The sequence below is a fragment of the Odocoileus virginianus genome, unplaced genomic scaffold (assembly GCF_023699985.2).
Source record: "Odocoileus virginianus isolate 20LAN1187 ecotype Illinois unplaced genomic scaffold, Ovbor_1.2 Unplaced_Scaffold_36, whole genome shotgun sequence".
In the NCBI taxonomy this organism is placed as follows: Eukaryota; Metazoa; Chordata; class Mammalia; order Artiodactyla; family Cervidae; genus Odocoileus; species Odocoileus virginianus.
The window spans coordinates 61975-75175 of NW_027224298.1; the positions used below are offsets into that span (position 1 = coordinate 61975).

Genomic DNA, 13201 nt, shown 5'->3' on the forward strand with positions numbered 1-13201 from the left:
ACAGCCCCAGACCCAGGACAGGACGTTTACCTGAGAAGCTGCCATTTCCTCCTCTTCTTCCTCCTGCTCTGTCTTCTCTGGGGATGTTATGCTGCAAACGCATTTCTGAGTTTTGAGAAAATACCTTTGAGGGCATCAACACAGCTCTTTAACCTGCAACCACTGCACTTATAGACAGAAGGACTTTGAAAAGCTAAGAAGGAAAGCTGTCCTCTCTCTCAGGAGAGCTTCAGAAACAATCACGTCCTACTTGGAAACCAGCCTGTGAACTTATTTCTTGATTGTTCTCTTCTCAGAGAGAACTCCTAACCTTCTGCTCACACAGATGACGTGAGCTGACTGACTTCCGCTGTCCAAATCCAGCTAGATCAACCCCACTGACTGAAGCCGGGCCTCAGCTCTTACAAATGAGACAGCCACATCCAGCAGCCACGTCCTTAAGCCGGGCCTCCCCTTACAATGCCCTGAAGCACTTCCTACAAAGCACACTGATGCTCCCACAGGACCAAGAGAACTCTGTGGGGAGGGCACTGAGGAGGTCAGTGCCAAACATTGGTCATGTGATCCTGATGGACACCACTTGGCTAAAGATTCTTTCTGAACCACTTTAGTGAATAGAAACCCCTGGAATTCAGGTCCCCACTCTAAGAAGATATGAATCTGCAGGTCTACAGTGGGGCCATGAAATGAGTCTTTACCAAGTTCCCTGTTTTTTCTGATGTTTCTTCCCCCAAACCCACGTTCAGAAGCCCTGAGGTCGAGTCCTCACACTCACCACACCTGAGACCTCTCTGAAGGGGAGGATTTAAGGTGGGATTTGTGAGAGATGTCAAAGCTAGAATCAGGCAGAGAAAGTACTTGGAGTTCAGCCTTTATACATGACCCTGGGTGAAGTGCTCTGGGCTCCCCAGGCTGAGTGTGGATTTCTCCATTCAAACCAAGACAAGCAGGATTCTGGTGAGCTTTGTGAGGGTGTCACTGAATGGGGGGCCTGTGAAGTAGAACCTGGGGTTCAGTAAGACTGCTGATCTCGAGGAAGGTGGTCATCTAGTGCAGGTGCTCACAGGACTGGCTGGTGTGAGTTCAAGGACCTGCAGGCTGCCTGCTCCCCAGACAGATGCTGAGGCAGCAAAGTCAAGGAGCAGCTCAGGGAAACTGTCAGCAAAACTCTGTATTGTATACAATACTCTGTATAATTCTTCCTTTTAGACTCATCACAGTGTCTGAGTAGATACAAAATGCGAGAGGAGATACAACATAGAAATAATGGAAAATATATGAAGGTATGAAAGGTTTAAAGCCAGCAAGTGAACTAATTTCCATGTGTGCCATCTCTCTGTGCTACCAAATACTTTTTTATGGTCTCTTCACTACACCCTTAAATAAGGTGGGAGAGGTTAATGGTGGTGATAGTTTAAACACTTCATTCATTACAATCAACTGAAACACTAAAAACCATTCACTTTTATTAATAACCATGTATTAATTTCACACATAGTTGAAATAAAACCTTTTACAAATTACACACAGATGAGAAGTACAAAGAAAGATATTCATTTTTCTCATATAATGATGTAAAGATTGTGATTTTTATTGCTTACAAAACAAAGCCTAGGAAACACTTAGTAAACATGATATACACTAATTACATGCCTTTTCCAGGAAGGGTTTCTAATACATTTCTAGGTTATCACAGAAGATGTCTTTATTTCAACATTGTCAAGTAACTGTTCATGACTTGTGTTGATATTATAAAGATACATCAATATTGCAGTGAACTGTCATTGTGTTCTTCTTACAAATCAAGTGATATAACTATTGAAAACTTAAAATCAACTTCTGTCTTACTTTAATACATGGAAAGATTCCATGATCACTTACATCATGGCAACCTCCAGGGATATTTCACATCAATGACAAACACCTCCATTTAGATGTTCATTGTCCATTTTACATTATGGTATCCTTCATCTTCTAATGGAGAATAGATAGAAATGGTTGCAACACAATATGAAAAGGCTAATCTTTCAAGCATAAACCATCCAAAACCTATGCTTTCATTCACACTAGAAATGAAAAACATTATGTATTATTTGAGCATTGAGTTACATTTTGGCTTCCAAATAATCTCAAAATCATGTGATTATAAACAAGCATACATTGCTAATAATTCTAACTTTCTAACCATCAATCTTCATCTCATGATTCATGCTAATATATCCATTTTCTATGTGTTTTAACTATGGAGTACTCCCTACAGTAATTCTCCTTCAGAGAAACTTCAGAAAAGAGGATTGATGAAATGCTTTCTAATATGTAGTCTCTTATATTTACATTTGATTTTTGATTAAATATTTTTCTACATATTTGTTACATCATTTCCATAGGTTTCTTGTATAAACTCTCATGTTTTCTGATGCATGTTTATGACAAACCTTTCATCACTTGTTCCATTACTAGGGTTTCTCTCCAGTGTGTGTTCTCAGATGTTTAGGGAGCCAACCACTATGACTAAAGGCTTTGCCACATTCTGTACATTTATAAGGTTTCTCTCCAGTATGAACTCGCAGATGTGTAGTAAGAATTGATTTCTGATTAAAGGCTTTGCCACATTCTGTACATTTATACAGTCTCTCCCCAGTATGGATTCGCTGATGTTTAGTAAGAGAAGAACTGTTAATAAAGGCCTTGCCACACCCTGTACATTTATAGCGTTTGTACCCCATATGAATTCAGTGATGTTTAGTAAGATCTGAACTCGTAAAAAAGGCTTTGCCTCATTCTGTACATTTGTATGGTTTCTCCCCAGTATGGAATCGGTGATGTTCAGTTAAAATTGATCTCCGAATAAAGGTTTGGCCACATTCTGTACAACAATAAGGTCTCTCCCCAGTATGAATTCGCTGATGTTGAGTAAGACTTGAGTTGTGATTAAAGGCTTTGCCACATTCTTTACATTTATAAAGTTTCTCTCCAGTATGAATTCGCTGATGTGAGTAAGATTTGAGTTCCGATTAAAGGCTTTGCCACATTCTGTACATTTATATGGTCTCTCCCCAGTATGGATTTGATGATGTTTAGTAAGATATGAATTTCTAATAAAGGTTTTGCCACATTCTTTACATTTGTATGGTTTCTCCCCAGTATGGATTCGATGATGTTCAGTTAAAGTTGAACTCCGAATAGAGGTTTGGCCACGTTCTGTAAAATGATTAGGTCTCTCCCTAGTGTGAATTCGCTGGTGTCGAGTAAGATGTGAGCATCGGATAAAGGCTTTGTCACACTCTTTACATTTATAAGGTTTCTCTCTATGAATTCGCTGATGTTGTGTAAGATATGAACATTGGATAAAGGCTTTGCCACAATCTTTACATTTATAGGGCTTCTCTTCAGTATGAATTTGCTGATGTCGAGTAAGATTTGAGTTCCGATTAAAGGCTTTGCCACATTCTGTACATTTATATGGTCTCTCCCCAGTATGGATTTGCTGATGTTTAGTAAGATATGAACTTGTAATAAAGGTTTTGCCACATTCTTTACATTTGTGTGGTTCCTCCCCAGTATGGATTCGATGATGTTCAGTTAAAGTTGAATTCCGAATAAAGGTTTGGCCACGTTCTGTAAAATGATTAGGTCTCTCCCTAGTGTGAATTCTCTGATGTCGAGTAAGTTGTGAGCATCGGATAAAGGCTTTGTCACAGTCTTTACATTTATAAGGTTTCTCTCCAGTATGAATTCTCTGATGTTGAGTAAGACCATGAACTGGATAAAGTCTTTGCCACAATCCTTACATTTATAAGGCTTCTCTCCAGTATGAATTCGCTGATGTCGAGTAAGATGTGAGCATCGGATAAAGGCTTTGTCACACACTTTACATTTATAAGGTTTCTCTCCACTATGAATTCGCTGATGTTGAGTAAGATATGAAGATCGGATAAAGGCTTTGCCACAATCCTTACATTTATAAGGCTTCTCTCCAGTATGAATTCGCTGGTGTTGAGTAAGATTTGAGTTCTGATTAAAGGCTTTGCCACATTCTGTACATTTATAAGGCTTCTCTCCAGTATGAATTCGCTGATGTTGAGTAAGAGTTGAGTTGTGATTAAAGGCTTTGCCACATTCTGTACATTTATAAGGTTTCTCTCCAGTATGAATTTGCTGATGTTTAGTAAGATGTGAACATTGGATAAAGACTTTGCCACATTCTGTACATTTATATGCTCTCTTCCCAGTATGGATTTGCTGATGTCTAGTAAGATCTGAACTCGTAAAAAAGGCTTTGCCACATTCTTTACATTTGTATGGTTTCTTCCCAGTATGGATTCGATGATGTTCAGTTAAAGTTGAACTCCGAATAGAGGTTTGGCCACATTCTGTAAAATAATTAGGTCTCTCCCTAGTGTGAATTTGCTGATGTCGAGTAAGATGTGAGCATTGGATAAAGGTTTTGTCACAATCTTTATATTTATAAGGCTTCTCTCCAGTATGAATTCGCTGATGGCGAGAAAGTGTTGAGTTGCGATTAAAGGCTTTGCCACATTCTGTACATTGATAAGGTTTCCCTGCAGTATGCATTCGCTGATGTTGAGTAAGAAGTAAGCAATGGATAAACGCTTTGCTACATTCTGTACATTTGGAACATTTCCTTCCTGTATGGATTTTCCTATGTTTACTTAGATTGGATGACTTACTAAAGACTTCCCCACATTTATTACGCTTTTTTTCTTTCTGTGGATTCTGAATAGTCTGCTCTTGAATAAGTTCCGAAGACTGATTAGAATTTTTACCATATTCACTACAGTTATAAGTCTTCATTCCAGTATGAGTACTCTTACATAGAGGAAGACCTGGTATCTGATAAAAGGTATTTCTACATTTACTACTTTTAGAATCCTTCTCTGAAGATTCAGGTCCCTGATGTTTCATAAGGTCTGAGTCTTGTTCAACTTTATACCCAGTTTCATTGCCTGAATACCCTCTCACTCCATCATATATACTCTTGTAATTATTAGGGCTGGAGCACTCACTTAAGGCCTGACTCATTTTATTACACATGGAAAGTTGTTCTGTATTAACCATATCATGATATGTATTGAACATTGATGGTTGGATTATATCTCTTCCATTATTATCAACATTATACATCTTGGAATGGAGAAAAAATATCTGTTGGGGTAAGAACAATGACCTCCTGCTCATGGATCCCTCAAATTGATTATATTGTGAGTTTTCCCCCTGATTGTTAAATTTCTGTTGCTCAGACACGCTTGAATGTTTGTTTAATCTAAGTCTATATTGAGAATTTTTTGAACAAGTATTTGCAGTAGAGACTAGATTACCCTCCAAATTTTCCACGTTTCCTTTCAGAGAACATGCATGTTTCAAAAAATGATGTAAATCTTTTCTTAAAATCTTATACTTCTTGGCAGATGTTGAAGACTGAAATTGGTATTTTTCCCAATTTGACTCATGTTGCTCATAAGCTTTTGCAGTAATGTTCATATTATGTGTAACTGTCTCAATTTGTTTATGTGCATATAAACATCCTCTCTGTCTTTCACATGCCCTTGTATATTCCCAGTTTTTCATTAAATGTAAGTTTCTGAGGTGAAATCTTTCATATATTTGTAGGTTTGCTTTTGGGAAGAAATCTTCTAACCCTGGATTTTTTGGCATCAAATTCTGGGTATCTTGTGGAGACATAGCTGAAAGATACCAAATAATAAGTAATTTTACCTACTATTCTCAGTGAACATCCTTAAAGATTTAGAGAAAATTGATGAACCCTGCACTTGTTTAGAAATTAAAAATATATATGTAATAGAACAATATCAGTGGCAAAGGATATAATAAAAATAAAATAGAGATGGAAGGATCAAGATGCCAGAAGACTAGGCAGACATGGAGTTCATCTCTCTCCACAATCACATCAAGGATGCCTCAGAAATGGAACAATATGCACAAAGTCCAGCTGAACAGTAGCAGAAGCCCTTGGAAATCTAAAAGAATAAGAATGGGAACAAGAACAATTTCTGTTTTGTCAGGTAGGACAAGAGAAAGCAAGGAAAGGAACAGGAAAGAAGTGGGATGGGACCTCCAACTCAGGGGGGACCAGGAGAGAGGAGAGGTCTCCATATCTGGGGAAGCTCCTCACTGCAGGGGAGCCCAGTTGGGACAGCAGAGGAGCCTCATTCTCTGTGGGAAGAGAACACGGCAAGAGTCAGAGGCAGCAGGACAGAGTGAGACCTGCACGCAGGGTACTGACCCCTGCCCTGCCCACCCAGCCTGAGAGGGTGTCCACCGCTGCAGACAAGGGCTGTGGGCTGTGAGGAGACGTCCTGGGGGGATGGGAGGGAGAGAGGAAGTCTACACATGGGAATGCATGTGGAGGAAGACTGAACCACCATAGAACAGAGCGCCGTTGCTGGGTGATGCCCAAAGAAGAAGCCCATTGCAGCCTCTCTCCCCTGTGCTGGCCCCTGCTCACCAGGCACCCACTGAGGTGGGCTCCCACTGAGGTGGGCTCTATTGAGCCCCAGCCACTAGCTTCTACCATGTATTTCCTCCACATATCAGACTCCTGTGCTCCGGGACAGTCTTAGGAACAGCCACGTGTAGTGGGCCAATTGTACAGATGGAAGGAAAGTACAGCTGAACCCCAGGGTGAGGAAAAAAAGCTGAAGTCTCTTGTATCAGCTACACAAACCATGCTTTTATACCCACAACTGGTTTTGTCACCTCAGCCTGTACAGAGCATCTGAATGGACAGCCAGGGCTCCCCCAATCATGGCAGGTGTAGCTGTAGCAGCTGTCGCCTTTGCACAGGCACACTAGGGGGCAGGGCCAGGCCAGAGTCTGAGCTGCCCCCATGGCACCACAGCTGGCCCAGCTCCATGATGAATGCAATTCTGGGACCTGAGTTCAGGGGATCTATGCTGGTGACCCGGGGAAAACAACATCTGAGAGGCACCAGGGCCATGTGCCATCATGCCCATGGTTGAGGTGGGGCCAAGCGCAGTGCCAACCAGGGTCACATGAGAGCTCGCACAAGGCATGAAGGTGACGCACAGAACACTCCCTGAGGGGAAATTCCCCAGAGGAGCAATCCTCAGGGGCTTCTCTCCCAGGGGGTGTTCTCCAATCCCACCTGCCTCCACAGAGATCAGAATCACAGAAACAGATCCAGGGGCTCTGTTCCACCAACCAGGGAGCAGACCCCACCACAGACAGGGCAGTGACAACCACAGAGCAAAGGGGAAGTTCCCCTCAATATCCAGCGCAGGCTCTGGTCACAGTAACAGCAAACAAAACCCCCTTCAAGGGGATAGGGCACAAGTCTCTTGACCAACCTCACCCCCAGGGGATACACACCAGATCAAGAGCAACTAGGATCCTGCAGCCTGCAGAACGGAGACCACGAACATAGAAAATGTGACAAAATGAGAGGGCAAAGAAGTGGGAAGGAGCAAGACAAAAAGCTACAAGAGCCACTAAAGAAAGAGGAGAGAGGCAGTCTAATGATTATCTTTTGCCCTAAGTCATATTAAATGGAGACACCAAACATTTTCAGACATGTTTCAATCTAAAAATAAATGATATTGATGTAGATCTAATCAGAAAGTGATGACATGAAGGACATGGCAACCTATTCCAGTATCTTGCCTGGAGAATCCCATGGACAGAGGAGCCTGTCAACCTGCAGTCCATGGGGTTGCAAAGAGTTGCACATGACTGAGTGACTAACACTTTCATTTCTGGTTCTTGGTCCTGGATCTCTGGCATTTTGGACTAATTCTGTTTTCAGTTGTCACCAAATGTAATACATGTACAGTAAATAGTCCCTTTTGCTGTCTTAGTTGAAGAAAAAAAAAAAGTGGTGACACACAGGACAAAGTTTGGGGCAGCTGATAAGAAACAGGGTGAACTTAATAAAGTAGTAGTTGTTAAGAAATTAAATAAGAAATGAATCTTTAAAAATATGGTTGGAACTCTATTCAGTGGTCTGTGGTGATCTAACTGGGAAAGGAGATCTAAAAAAGAGTGGAGATATATATATATATAATTTTTTACATATATATAATATATATATGTAATTCTCTGCTGTATAGCAGCACAACATTGTAGAACAGCTATACCCCAATAAGACTATTTTAAAAAGATTTCTTTATATAATCTACAAATTATAATAGTTTGCAACAACCATTAAAAATATGGTAGAAAATGTCCTTATGCCAAGTTATTTGAAAATTCTTTCAGTTAATTGAACATATTAAATTATTTTAGCATTGAGGAATTGTGGCAAATACACTTAACATATTTAACATGAGTTCATATCAAGAAAAGAGAGACTTTGAAGTAAGCCTGAGATTTACATTCTTTCATTTTAGAGAGGTTTTGCTTCGTGCAGTGAAATTATTTGAGTTTAAATTTTATAAGGTCATATTTGTAGCTTTCAGTGTTTTAGAAATTATAAGTCAGAAACAAAATCTGTACCCAATATTCCTAGAATTTTGGCAGTGTGTCTACAACTCCATTCACACAATTTTGTCTCAAAGAGGAGAAACAAACTTTCAAAGGAGTGCCATAGAGTTATTCAGAAACGTGCAGAGATTTCCTATGACCCCTAAGAAATCAAACAGCTGTCAATTCATGCAGGTTGTCACAGACCAAGAAGAGAAGTTTAGTTCTCACTGTGAACGAGAAAACTAATCACTGGAGATGAATTCAGGAATGATTCAAGAGACAGAATGGGGCAGGTGATATCCATCTATGACAGCAACAGAAATAAACCCAGGCTTCTCCAAAATCATTTCCACTGAAGCAGATCTTCCCAAACCACATGACAAAGGATGAATTCCTCACTGATCCTTGGACCTCTCACCTGAGTCATCGGCTCCATCCATTCACACCTACCTGTGTATATGGCAGTTCTCTCAACTCTCCTTATATTCCTGGGATCTTTCATTTGCTCCAGAAAGGTGACCAGGTCTGGCTTAGAGACCACAAAACCTGCTTATCAGAAAAAGAAATATTTGTTTTGCTAGAAGATTCATCAGTTTCCAATATAATACATATTGGTGAGAAGAGAAGGTGTGCTTAATACAGCCTAGAGGATGATTTCCCCAAATACTTTATTGAAAGCAGCCTTACAATACTAACAAATACATAAAAATCAGATCCTGAGATTCTGGTCAAGTACTACAAGGCAAAAGTAAGTAGTGGACATGTGATTTGAAGAGGAGGGTACCACTATTTAATACTATGAAACTTATACAATTACCACTAAGCTAGAATGAAGGAGGCAGACTACATCAAGGAAGCAAAAGGTTACAATCATAGTGAATCATCATAAAGCCTTTTTTCTAAACTCCATTTTCCCCTAGAAAGCAGGGATCTGAAACTATTGTGGAAAGATTTCAGAAGACATTTTAGAAATGATGGAACAAAAACCCAGTGGTGGAAAAGGGATTCTGGAAGGCAGTTGTCCTCACCCAAGGAGGCCAGGTTCCCGTAGTTCTCTAACATCACATCCCTGTACAATTCCCGCTGACCGAGGTCCAGGCATTCCCACTCCTCTTGAGTGAAGTCTATGGCCACATCCTGGAATGTCAGCCGTCCCTGAAATACAAAGTACAGGTGCCAGGTGGCCGTGGGAAGACTTCCTTATGTGAACAAAGGTGAAAACACCAGGTTTGGAGCACTGGTTTTGATCTAGGAGATTGGCTGGTATAACACAATAATGCAATTTTTACACAGGAATATTTTCTACCATATTTCCAACCCCAAGAAAAGAGAATGAGATACGATCCACAAAACATTTCATAAACTATTCTGATCTGGAAGAGAAATCATAAAATAATTAGATCAACATTGGAAGATTTATTTTTGAGTGTTGCACTTGTGTGACCCAGGATAAATTGTTTACCAAAGAAACAAAAAAATATTTTTAAAAAGCAGATTCTGATTCAAGAGTGGGGGGGGGGGAGGCAATGTGCCAGATTTTAACAAGCTTATTTTCACTAGTTATGTTGAAAATTTTACTCCATGAATGACCATTTTGAACAGCAATGAAGTAGAATAGTAAGGGAAGAATCCATACTTTGAACTTTTAAGTGTTTTACAGATTTTTACAGGTCTAATAGGATGGTAGCCTGAGCAGCAACAATTTCGTATATACCATATATCTCATATATCTTTCTAACATCTTTTACAGAGTCTTGAAGGTACAACAAAAGTCATTTAAAATCAATAATATTGCGGTTCCACCTTTCTGCAATATTTAACAGACATCTGTTAAATGGCAGAGCTTAAATCTACTTCATGTATGTACTCTAGACTTGAACTAATAAAACACAGTCAAAAACACAAGGACAACTCTAATGAAAATTTACAGAAGTTTCTCTAATTGTGAAAATGTAAAAAACAAGAAAAATAATTGATCAAATTATGTTAACATGTCCATGCATACAGACATATTCTAAAATGTGACTATATACTTATTAAGAGTAAGAGAGAAAACTTTTCATGTCAATAAAATCAGGATAATTTTTAATTTGTCAACAGTATACCTATCTATAAGGATGATATTCTTTTTATTTTTGTAAATACATGAGAGTACAGATATACAAAATGATATAAAATAAAACAGCTCTGGTTCTGAATTTTTTAATTTACTGAAAATCTGTATCATTTGCACAGTTTTATTTTAAAATTTAACACAGTTGAACATAGATTAGCACTAATATGATTCTTGTAAACATTTTGGAAAATACAGAAATGTGATGAGACTATGTTTGTGATGTGAACGTAGCGTGTACTGGAAACGATCAGACCTGGACTTGAGTGATGAAAACCCCCGCTCCCAAAACCCAGCATCTCAAACACAAGAGCGTTCATTTGCCAAAGCAAAGAGAAACTAAGAGCATATGGATTTTCTTCATTAACTGTGGTCATTTAGGCACATTCCTCAATTCTTTGTTAGAAGACCCTTGTTAAAGCCTGTCAAGTACAAATTGGCATTTATCAAGAGCATTTACCAGCAACTGAACAACAACAAGGGTATTTGCCATCTGTCTGTGTGGATACCCTGGTGGCTCAGAGGGTAAAGAGTCTGCCTGCAATGTGGGAGACCTGAGTTTGATCCCTGGGTTGGAAGATCCCCTGGAGAAGAAAGTGGCAACCCACTCCAGTATTCTTGCCTGGAAAATCCCATGGACGGAGGGGGAGCCTAAGAGGCCACAGTCCATAGGATCTCAAAGAATTAACACAACTGAGCGACTTCACTTTTACTTTCTTTTTGTGCTGCTGCAGCTGACAGTCCCAACACTCTGCTCCAGAAAACTAATGCAACAAGTCTTTAGAGAGTTAGATATTTTCAGGAACTGATCTCATGATGCCAACCCTTGCTTCTCCTCTTATCTAGAAAAGCAGTAAAAACATTAAATCCCTTCATGCAGACAGCAGCTCCTGGTGACTAGCAGAAAATCTTTTGTAAAATGCGTGCTTGATTGAACTGAACTCCTTCAGCATAATCTTCTATATTGACCTTCCCCCACTGCCTCTTTGGAGTGGTCTCTTAGAGCTATTTCTGAGAGATGGCGGCACTTCTCATTTTGTCCCAAATAAAACTTAACTCGCAACTCTCACATTGTGCGTCTTTGGTGGACAAGACAGGAAACGATATGAACTTCATAGCGTGGGAATCTCACAGCAGCACCTGAACCAGTGAAGCTCTGAGGTCACGGGGTAAGAAGTACATGGAAGAATGCATTATAATTGCCCGGTATTTTGACAAAATTATGGAAACCATGATCTGAATCTATCATGAAAAAATGTCAGTTTTAAGCAAATTTCACTTCATATATACCTTCCCTGATCTGTAGCCTAATAGTACATTTAATTAGTATGTCTTTCTTATCAATATACAGGATGGTCTCCTACTGTTTTTATTTCTGAAAATTTTCTGAAAAATTCTGGAGCACTGAGTTCCAAGAGCATTTTCTTACTCCTGCTCTAAAGAGCTGAATTGCATCCACATGTAAACTCATCACAGCATTTTCCGTACCGCCCTAGGATCCCAACACCAAATCACATCCTAGAGGGAATCTCGGATACCAGTGCCTCCCCATGTTGATCTCTCATAAAGGGAATATATTCAACATTGAACATCACTAATTCATGTTGAGAATTCATCATGCTCTATAGAAAGCCAAAATACAAACAATGGAGAGCAAACTCTGGGCCATAGGGAGAAGCAGTCTAAACAGCCCGTCTTCACCATTATAAGAAAAGGAAAAAATAAGAAGATGATAACAAACCGCTCAAGCAGAAAAATTAGAAGCAGAGAACTAAAGGTTTGCAGGTTCTCAGTCCAGGCATTTCAGGAGGAAAAGCAGACACAGCCCCAGACCCGGGACAGGACATTTACCTGAGAAGCTGCCATTTCATCTTCTTCCTCCTGCTCTGCCTCTTCTTTGGGGATGTTTTTGCCAAAATCTTGGCTCTGTGCACCAATGCCAAACAGAAATACAGAGACAGAGTTATGGAGGAGAAAGAAAGAGTGGCTTTATTACTTTGCCAGGCAAAGGGGGAACACAGTAGGCTAGTGGTTTAAGAACTGAACCCCCTCCCTGGTGAGTAGGAGAGTCATATAGTCAGGCAGGAGTAGGTGATGAGGATCACGGCAGTAACAGTCTTGTATTTATTCTTGGCAGTTTCAAAAGGGTGGAGTTGCTGACTAGATTAGGGCGTGTGAGGGTCTTAGGTGATCTGGTCTTCAAATCCTGTCAAGCCTCTGCTCCTTTAATCTTGCCTCAGGTGGTTTCACTACCTCCTCTGATTAGCAACTCTTTCAAACTGAGAGAAGGTCTTGGGGGCTGGAGTTTTGCCTATAAGAAACTGGGAACAAAAAGGCCTCCAGGTCCAGGAGTCTTAAAGGGCCCCATTAGGCATCAGTTTTATGTTGCAAACTCCCCATCTGCATGTTGAGAAAATACCTTCAAAGGCAGCAACTCAGCTCTGCAACCTGCAACTGATGCAGTAAAAAAAAGAAGGAAAATTTTCCTTGCTTCTCTCACCCTTTTCTGGGCTCTTTTTTTACTTTTTCTGTTCCTGACCCATAGCTGATAATCAAGACTAACCGGATATGCTAATCACATCCTGTATTTGATGCTCACCTTTCAGGCATTCTCTTTGTATAACA

The 13201-nt window shown here is 40.0% G+C and overlaps 1 protein-coding gene across 1 annotated transcript; it reads right to left on the bottom strand.

Annotated features, from left to right (window-relative positions):
• Window positions 1-2445: 2445 nt before the first annotated feature.
• On the bottom strand, window positions 2446-12552 carry ZNF845 (zinc finger protein 845). The gene is given in 6 exon segments (XM_070463170.1): window positions 2446-2995; window positions 2998-3762; window positions 3765-5705; window positions 8914-9009; window positions 9492-9618; window positions 12428-12552. Coding segments are annotated over 6 exon segments (3483 nt in total). The 5' UTR covers window positions 12443-12552; the 3' UTR covers window positions 2446-2456.
• Window positions 12553-13201: the final 649 nt, after the last annotated feature.